This window comes from Corticium candelabrum, chromosome 2 (genome assembly GCF_963422355.1).
Source record: "Corticium candelabrum chromosome 2, ooCorCand1.1, whole genome shotgun sequence".
Taxonomy (NCBI): Eukaryota; Metazoa; Porifera; class Homoscleromorpha; order Homosclerophorida; family Plakinidae; genus Corticium; species Corticium candelabrum.
In genome coordinates this window covers 4,177,823-4,187,668 of record NC_085086.1, presented here as the reverse complement: position 1 = coordinate 4,187,668, position 9,846 = coordinate 4,177,823, and the positions used below count along the sequence as shown (strand labels likewise).

Sequence of the window (9,846 nt, the reverse complement as noted above, 5' to 3'; positions counted from 1 at the left end):
AATCGTTGAAAGACATACATGTGCGGAAAAAACACTAGAGTCTCTCGATGTGTACGCTAGCTTAGCCTATATTAACTTAGTAACGTGCAGCTCCCGATCTGTATACTGTGTCAGTGCGCGTCAAGCGGGCACTGTTAGTATCAGGTCCAACGATTCCTGGTTTGCAGAAATTACCAGAAAAAAAGATGCACAGGTCCCAGGGTGAATATATAAGTGCATGTACTCTCAAACAATCAATATTCATTATGATCATAAATCTCATCACAAACTACTGCTGCATTAACAATTAAATTGTTTGTCTCGAATAACACTTAATGCCTAGATGTTTGACTTTATGTCTATAACTTCCCATACACTAACGTCATTTGGTCCCAGAATTATCGCAAGAACTTGACTCCTTCAAGTAGAACAACTTCGGTATTTCAACTTCATTCAGTTTTCCACCTGCTCGTAGATTGATGGCAACCCGGTAAGTTCTACCATTTACTAACTTTGGACACAAGCAGTTGGAGGCTTGGTCGAATGCTTGATTTGCAAACACAGACAGTGACTTTCCAATCTTTAACTTTTTAGGCCGACCACGTTTTGCTTTGCATATTTCTGTCAGTTTGACGTTGTAGATGACCTTCCCACTGCCGGACGTTTCTACCGACTTTACTTGTACCACAACCACTAATGCAAACGAACACGTTCGTACGTAAGAGCTATGCAATGACATACATATAAAAATTTAAATCTTTTACATGCTGCATTGTTTGAGATAGCATCTTTTCGAGGAACTTTAGACGAACATTCGCAACCTTCAAAATATGCAATCAAAATCAACTGTATGTCATCAAACAAAACCATCTGGTACTGACATTTCTTCAAGCATAGGTCGTTAGTTGAGAAATGATTTTCATTACCAAAACACCCACCGTACTGGAATTCCTGACACTGCTTAGATGAAGAGTTGTAAAAATATCGTCTGCTCTCCATCACGTTGCATTTACCACCATCAAACGGTAGTTTGCAAACGTCACCTATCAATCAACAAAATCATGAAAAAGCAGACCAGAATTTTTAAACATTTATGATGTCTATTTCAAAACTAATATTCCAGGTTACATGAGTAAATTTAAGCAGAGTTTATTGTTTATTTAACTTGATAGCTTTAACAACATACCCGTGCATGCTGGAAAGCTTCTGGGTAAACTTACAAGTGAATCTACACTGGAGGAAATTCTTGTGTCGCTCTTGTAGATATTGACAATTTCACGTACTAGAACATGCGGTTACTGCCAATACAAAGTAAAATTGCATCTGACTTAGGTAAGCGTGCACGACGTAACTTAACTTGCATTATCCTACAACCTAAAAATTGGCTATACCAGTTCCAGTTAAAGTCCAGACAGGGGTATGATGACATCACTCTTTAAACCACAGGAATCATGGCTTGGGCACAGACTTCCACTCCAGTAATGTTTACCTCATGTGCGCGCCAGAATAAAGAAGGCATGAGCTCGTTTTCCAAGGCTACTGTACATGATATTAATAAACTAGTTGTGAGTTCGCAACACAGACGAAAGGATTTAAGAACCTCTCGTGTATGGACATCTAGGTATGCTGTGCCTTTTGGTTGGAAATAAATATAACCATCATTCATTACTCTCGTCTTGGCGAATGTGTTTAGAGTAACTGGTATAGCGGAATGTTACTTCTAGAGCTCTTGTTTTAAATAAATGAACTGTTACTTCGAGGATGTCAGTAATCAGAAACTTTGCTCACCCTCCAGATTTGGGAAGCTACACCCTCGTACCAAGTAACACCATGTATAGCATTCTTGAAAGAACTTACTATGAATGCATGTCTGTTCACAATCGTTTGGCGTGTAGAAGTTGTTCTTTCCTTTAAAGCAGCCGCCGTAGGGGAAACGTTCACACTGTCCGCTGCTAGAGTTGAACCAATATCTGTAGATATGTGCTCTGCACGTAACACTATTTGGAGGTGCTGGTTGAGAATCACTGCAAACTCCACCTACGTCATTAGATGAGTCAGAAACAGATCTAGTAAAAAACTGTGTTTGTGATACGTACCAAAGCGGCATCCTCCTACTGCTGCAACGGTAACATCGTGCCTTCCCTCAATGCAGGTTGCCACTTTCATCAAACATTTGTTATTGTAGGTTTTCCCGTTTGAGCCACAAACTTGATCGAAATCCGATGGGCATTGAGATGCATCCATACACCGACATTCGCCTTTTTTCGTGGCGCTGTTGTAGTGGCACTCTTCAGATGGCTGGCAATTGACAGCTGCGCATACGTCTAATAACAATAAGTTATGTTAATTGAGATCAGACAATGTCATGCAGGTTATTTCAAACTTGTATGTACAGGTCAACTTATTTTGTTGCTGTCTGTCAGCATGCCATAAGTCTCACTGAAAAAATTAGTCCGCATGTTTTGTACATAGCTAAATACCCTAGCTTGTACACTGGCATACAATACCAGTGACGTAGCTCCATAGGGGCCAAGGATAGGCACCGATCCTCCAAAATATAGAGAGTGACACACTTAATTGTTAGCCCAACCCATTACCCTACTTGTCAATAAAAAACAAAAATTTCTGTTTTCTGCTTCTTGTTTGCAAACTGACATTAACCTCAATTATTAGCTAGTATAATACTGTTTATTGATATTGAATGCCCTTTTAGAATATATCGCCATACGCCACTGATGATGCCATGTATGGGAACTGTCTAGCTTAAGCCTGATGGTGTGACTGCCCACGTTGTTAACAACGTCATAAATGCGTTCCCTAATGTAGTAATTCTGGCCAATACATGCAATTCAAATCTCACACACGTACAACATCTTTTAAGCCTGTCACCTAAAATTGTTAATACTACTGATACTGTCTTAGCAAAATGATTTGTACTCACGTTGACAAATCGGTTCTTCTCCGTCCCATTGTCCTGAAGCGCCGCATTTTCTAACTTCAGAACCCTTTATCTTGAACTCCGTGTTACAGAAATATGTCACTTGTCTACCGTATTCATCTGCGTTAGTTTGTCCTTGTATTACAAAGCCATTTCTAGGATTTTCTAAACGACCACACGTTTTTTCTAAAGAATGACAATTTATCTTACTCACGCGAACGACAAAACAGTCATCACATTACTAACTGGCACACTCCAGAGATTGGTTCGTCCACGTTTCGTCAAATTGGCAACGTCTCTGGAAGTGACCTTTCACTGCTTTATAGCCAGACGGACAACTGTATGTCGAAATGTTCATGTAATGATTTCCGGTGTAGTTCAAATATGTGTTTAATCTTCTATTTTGAACCAATGGTGGACACGTTATCTCTACACATGCACAAGATTAAGAATAAAAGACAGTCAACAAAGCTAACGTTAATACTTTTGCATATTGGAAGAGACTTGCTCCATTTTGCAACATTTTGGGCGACGTTACACGTCGCAAGTTTTTCCCGATCAAGAGAATCAGGAAACTTGTAGCCGGAGTTGCATTCACACGTTCTTTTGCCGTCCATATAACTGTGCGTAAATTTACAAAAGCCGTTTTCAACATTAATAGATTTTCCGCAATCTCCCCCTAAAATATTGATTCCGATTGCAGATACAAATTATAGGACGATTAAGGTCTGCTATTTGCACTCTTACGTGTGCACTTGGGTGCCACTCCTGACCACGTGAGCGGTCCAGTACATTTCCTAATGTTGGACTTAACCTTGTACACGTATCCCTGAAGACATCTGTATTCCACAAGAGTACCGACGTCCAACTGGTTGTCATTTGCACCACGTTTCAAAACAACGATGACACCATTATCAAGAATAGACGGCTTCCTGCAGAATGCTGTAAAATACAAGCAAATAAACTTATCACTTTGTCAGAGATTGTGCATTCCATGCTTTATAGTTACTCGAGTAATAGTAATATGTAATGTAAGTTTCAAAATGCACAGACATGTGCCAGTTTTGGTATTTATTTTTGGGATTTGCATTTGTTTTCCATAAATTATTGATGACAAATTACAAAAATTTGCCGGAAGTAGTAAAACTTTAGTAGTGCACCTAAAACTGTTCATTCCTATCACACGATTGTCACGTAGTAGTAACTCCCAACTAACTATACTGCTTTGTAGAATAGTATTCCGAGAGAATAAATTACACAAATTACATCAGTCCCTTGCTTCAATGCAAGGGAGGATTCAGAGGGAATTCGTGTGGTTTCACAAACCAGAACTCACAAGACAAGTTCAAGTCTCCTATAACTGTATAAACTATAACAATTTGATAAGTTCTCACATGGATGTAAATTTATACAATTCGACTGTATTTCAATTTTGAACAGAAGTCAGTTAAAATAATTAGGTTTTACTTAAATAGTGCAGATACTAGATGTTATATGGCCATTTCGTAAACCAAGAGAACCACAATTTTAAATTGCTGCATCTGTCCTTGAAATGTATCATGTTTACTTACGGATGCATTTTGGTGCCTTCTTGTCCCACTCTTTTGTATGGAGACATTTGGCTTTCTTAGCACCATCAATGTAATAGCCATCGTTGCAACCGAATTCTATAATAGACTCGTAGGTGGTGGTCTGTCCAGTATAGTAGCCATTCCCCGAAACAGTAGGTGCTCCGCAGTTGACACCTACAATAAATGTTGCAAAAAGTATTGTTTTGACAACATTTTTGTAAAATACTTACGAGAACATGTTGGTGCCGTTCCTGACCACTTTCTGTTTTCTTGGCATCTTCTTGTTTTCCATTTGTCATCAGATAACTCAAAACCTTGATCACAACGGTACGTCACTGTACTCTTAACATCATGCTCTCCATTATTATCGCTAAATTCAAGGTATCCATTCGTGAGTTGAGGAGGCTCACAAAACGCTAAATGAAAAAGTAAGACGTTAGCCAATCATCAAGTCTAGGGTTACATAGCAACAAGATATTAAAACTATCAAGTTCAGGTTAAATATTAAAACTGTTGAAGTTCAGGTTACTGCTCATAAAGATTTTACAGATTATCTATCAAAAGTCTTGTAAATGTCTTCAAAGCACAGATACTAGATGTTATATGGTCATTTCGTAAACCAAGAGAACCACAATTTTAAATTGCTGCATCTGTCCTTGAAATGTATCATGTTTACTTACGGATGCATTTTGGTGCCTTCTTGTCCCACTCTTTTGTATGGAGACATTTGGCTTTCTTAGCACCGTCAATGTAATAGCCATCGTTGCAACCGAATTCTATAATAGACTCGTAGGTGGTGGTCTGTCCAGTATAGTAGCCATTCCCCGAAACAGTAGGTGCTCCGCAGTTGACACCTACAATAAATGTTGCAAGAAGTATTGTTTTGACAACAATTTTGTAAAATACTTACGAGAACATGTTGGTGCCGTTCCTGACCACTTTCTGTTTTCTTGGCATCTTCTTGTTTTCCATTTGTCATCAGATAACTCAAAACCTTGATCACAATGGTACATCACTGTACTATCAACGTCATGCTCTCCATTATTGTCGCTAAATTCAAGGTATCCATTCGTGAGTTGAGGAGGCTCACAAAACGCTAAATGAACATATACATACGATTAGCCACTCATCAAGACCATGGAGTCATATACCTTGCATTGGCAAAAAGAAAAATTAAAATTATCAAGTATTATGTTTCCTTGATATACTCATAATATTTTACATGTGTAAAAAGAACAGCGTTGATGCTGTTGATGCATGACCACTGTCCGATTTTCTCTTTTGCCCGTGTGGTAACTCATAAATAAGTGTTATCACATAGGTCACCGTACTGTAACATGCTTCATGATGTCCCTAGTTATCATATTGAACGGGTTTCCGTTATTGATGTTTAAAGAGGTTCACAAAAGGCTAGCGACAGATAAAGATATTCGATAAATATATTCTAATGTGATAACAATAAATGTGCATCAATGTGCTTGGTATCTATAGTGTCCGTAAAAGCATCCATGGTATTGTAAACTGACTGCTCTATATGTTCTGGTCTCAAAATTGTTGACTGGTGTTGTTAGTCTTACGTTACATCACAATAATTTGTTACAAATTCAATGCACAAACTTATTTGAAATTTATAATTCAATAAGTGCCTTCTGTTGCCTCAAGTAGGTATACCCACTGCATAATTTCTTGTGTTTTGTGCGTAGCCTGACTTTAGTCCAAAATTTTGATAACGTTGCTGCAAATTCAGCTCTGTTGAAGGTCAATTTGAATTTCCTATCAGGTCTTCAGAAATCACTTAATTAGCCGTTCAAGTCTTAATTACGTGTTCACTAATCACATCAATCTTCATAGGCAAAACCAAATTCTTTAACATCAAGCTATCACATGTAAGTTAAATTAATGTAACTGCGCAACCTATCTCAATATTATTTTAAACTTGCAAATTCATCAAGAGGTATAACTAATCTTGAGCATAGTAATACCAAAATGTAAATTATGCACAAAACAACGTAATTGGGACTTCATGCGACATTGATCACTTACGTATGCATGAAGGTAAAGATGCGTTCCAAGTTCCGTTCGCCTGGCATTGTGCATACTCTGAGCCATTCAGGTAGAATCCGCTGGAACACGTAAACCTTAATCTACCCTGATAAGAGAACTTTTCGTCTAGAATGGTATAGTTCCGTTTAGAGGAAGAAATTGGAGGAAGACATGTGACAGCTAGAAAGGCATGATTGAGCAAGAGCAAGAAATGAACCATAACTTTGTGTGATTAGTATGTACCAACCATGACATGAAGGAGATTCCAATGACCATGACCCGTTAGACCGACAGGTACTGTACTTTCCTGAATTATTTGCAAGTAGGTATCCTGTTTCACAGCCGTATTTCAATGTTGTGTTCAACGGAAATTCAGTAATGTCAGGTGAAATGTTGGTGATTCGTCCAGGATGAGGAATTACAGGTCTTTCACAGTAAACTGTAGTCAAAAATAAAATAAAGTAATTTTTGCACACGCAGACCACGTGCACACGCGTTAGAGTAATGCTAAATGTCTTACGTTCACACTTCAAATTCTTTGTTATATTCCACGTCCTGTTACTCTGGCATATGATGACTCTAGGACCCTCCAAATGATAGCCCTTTTTGCATGTGTATTCAACTGTGTTTCCGTAAGAAAACACTTTTCCAGAATAATTTCCGTTATTCACGGTAGGAGGTAATCCACAACTCACCGCTAAATACGCAAACATGATAAAACAAAGATTTGTTGATTAATATATTAATAACTATACAATATTCGAATTGCCTTACCCTGACATATTGGAGGATCTCCCGTCAAACTTCCATGATCACATTCTCGAGTTTTGTTTCCAATAAGATGGTAGCCTTTGTTGCAAGAGTATGCTACGTTTGTTATTTCTCCAGATTCATCAGTAGACGCCAAAGCATTCCCGTTCTGTGGATTGTCATGTTTATTACAACCAGCTACAAGATAATACGAAACCATAGCATAAATTCATAGTCTCACAATTTGCAGCACAGATTCATAAAACTACAAAGCAACTATACATGCAAATTTTTGTCAATAAGCACTTGTACTAAAGTTTTAATTCAACTTTTTACCTTTGCACGTTGGAAACGGTTGACTCCAATTTCCACTGTTCTCACATGTAATCGGGTCAGAAGATGTGGGTTTATACCCTTCATTGCATTCCACTGACAAAGACCCACCCACGGAATCATTTGTGATACTGTATTTGCCGTTGGCAGGAGCATCAGGAGGAGTGCAATGAACATCTGTCATACAAACATCCTTTCACGTAAATACGTAGACGAGCGGTATTTACAACGTTTACGTATTCAATTGCAGCATTGAATAAAAGACACTGACAAGTGATCCTCTAGATATGTGTATTCCTTACCTGCATAAACTTCCACTTCACAGACCTCAAGAAAATAGTTTGCTCTTACAGTCAACCAGACATAACTTCCAGTAGCATAGCAGATAAACAATGGTGATTGTCCTTGGCTTGCTTGATACGACGACCCACACTGTCGTCGTGCATCGTTCACATTGCTTAAGTTACCAACGCTAACATTTACGCTGCCGAGTCTGCTGTAATAGCCTGTTGCTGTAAAGCCTTCTGCTGGGTCTCTCAAGTGCAAACGAACAGAAAGAATCGGTTGTCTTTGATAGAGAAAAATGCGAAGAAACTGAACTTTGTCGTTTCTTCTGTAATTATTGACAGCACAGGACCCAAAACCAAGTCCTTTTGATTGACCAAAACCAAGTCCTTTTGATTGACCGATCGCTGATTTGCCATCAACAGCATTAGCAGCGCTTCCCGTGACACCTTCTAAAGTAAATGGGCCGTCTGACAAGGACGTAATTCCCGTAACATTCAAATTCATCGGACCTTAGTAGATAGGAACAAACTACATGCCATTTAGTGCATATCATCCATGTTTTATTTTACGTACCAGTGTATGCTCGAACTTCGCAAACTTGAAGATCCCATGGACTGTTTGGTAGTACGACCCAAATGTAGCGTGCTTGATTCATGCAAACAAACACTGGCGATTGCCCATGCGTATAAGCATTGTACACTTTATCGCTACAACGTGTAGCAGAATCGATGTTGTCGCTGTTGCTGACACTGACCGTAAGTCCATTCTGTTGCCTTCGTCTGTTCAAACCGTCTCTCAGATGTAGTTTTACGTATGAAATGTCCTCCTCGCGTGTCATTTCTATTTTTAAGTACTGCATTGGTTTTTTTCCAGACTGCCTGGCGACTGGATCCGCAGCTGCAATTGCACATTTCATAAATTCGTCAAACGTCCCACCGCTACTTCCCTCTCTGTTGTCTTCATCAATGGCATTGGACGCTCTAGCCCATTCGACGGCATGAGTTTGAGGATTTTGCTTACTGTAAGTATTTGGAGAAAGCGTAGCTGAAGCAGCATGTAGAAATATTTCATTTCCTGCAAATGTCAAACATCAATCAAAACCACTAGAAGCCTCTTCAACTTTACTGTAAATTTTTCTCAGTTACCTTCAGAACGTTGAAGAAGAAATATACTCGTCGTAGTCAGACATGTGAAAAGAAACAAATTCCAGTTCATGCTTTACCAAATCACTGCAAAAGATGTTAAAAAGATAAAATTTATATGTTCAGCTAAGTGATCAACTGTGTACAGACACTGACAGATAACTACACCCAAACGCCCACGCAAACACGCCTACGTACCACGCAAACACGCCTACGCCTAAGCCACGCCCACACCACACACACACACACACACACACACACACACACACACACACACACACACACACACACACACACACCACACACACACACACACACACACACACACACACACACACACACACACACACACACACACACACACACTGACACACACGCACACACACACACCACACCACACACACACACACACACACACACACACACACACACACACACACACACACACACACACACACACACACACACACACACACACACACACACACACTGACACACACGCACGCACGCACGCACGCACACGCACGCACGCACGCACGCACACACACACACACACACACACATTGCCCCACAAACCAAAAAGTAATTCTTGATCGCAGAATTCTCACTGATGTAGGCTTCGCTAGCTACACCGCGGTCTACCGATTCAAATCAAATTGCGCGTGTTCGGAACGGTACAACTACTGCTAAACCGCGCAAAAGCGGAACGGACACGTACACAAGCCTGAAGTCTACACACACTAGGTAGATGAAAGTCAACTTAGCTTGTACATGAATGCAGATATCTACCTTAGATAAAGAG

At 39.5% G+C, this 9,846-nt stretch overlaps 1 protein-coding gene across 1 annotated transcript; it reads right to left on the bottom strand.

Annotated features, from left to right (window-relative positions):
• Positions 1-220: 220 nt before the first annotated feature.
• On the bottom strand, positions 221-9,223 carry LOC134176316 (sushi, von Willebrand factor type A, EGF and pentraxin domain-containing protein 1-like). The gene is made up of 21 exons (XM_062642986.1): positions 9,048-9,223; positions 8,476-8,976; positions 7,917-8,411; positions 7,618-7,791; positions 7,306-7,479; positions 7,052-7,228; positions 6,779-6,970; positions 6,532-6,711; positions 5,399-5,584; positions 5,169-5,342; positions 4,719-4,904; positions 4,489-4,662; positions 3,665-3,859; positions 3,402-3,596; positions 3,164-3,346; positions 2,921-3,103; positions 2,076-2,303; positions 1,837-2,016; positions 861-1,022; positions 744-800; positions 221-672 (listed from the first exon to the last, which is right to left on the bottom strand). The coding sequence occupies exons 1-21, from the start codon at positions 9,115-9,117 to the stop codon at positions 362-364; spliced, it is 4,377 nt and encodes a 1,458-aa protein (XP_062498970.1). The 5' UTR covers positions 9,118-9,223; the 3' UTR covers positions 221-361.
• Between the last annotated feature and the right edge of the window lie 623 nt (positions 9,224-9,846).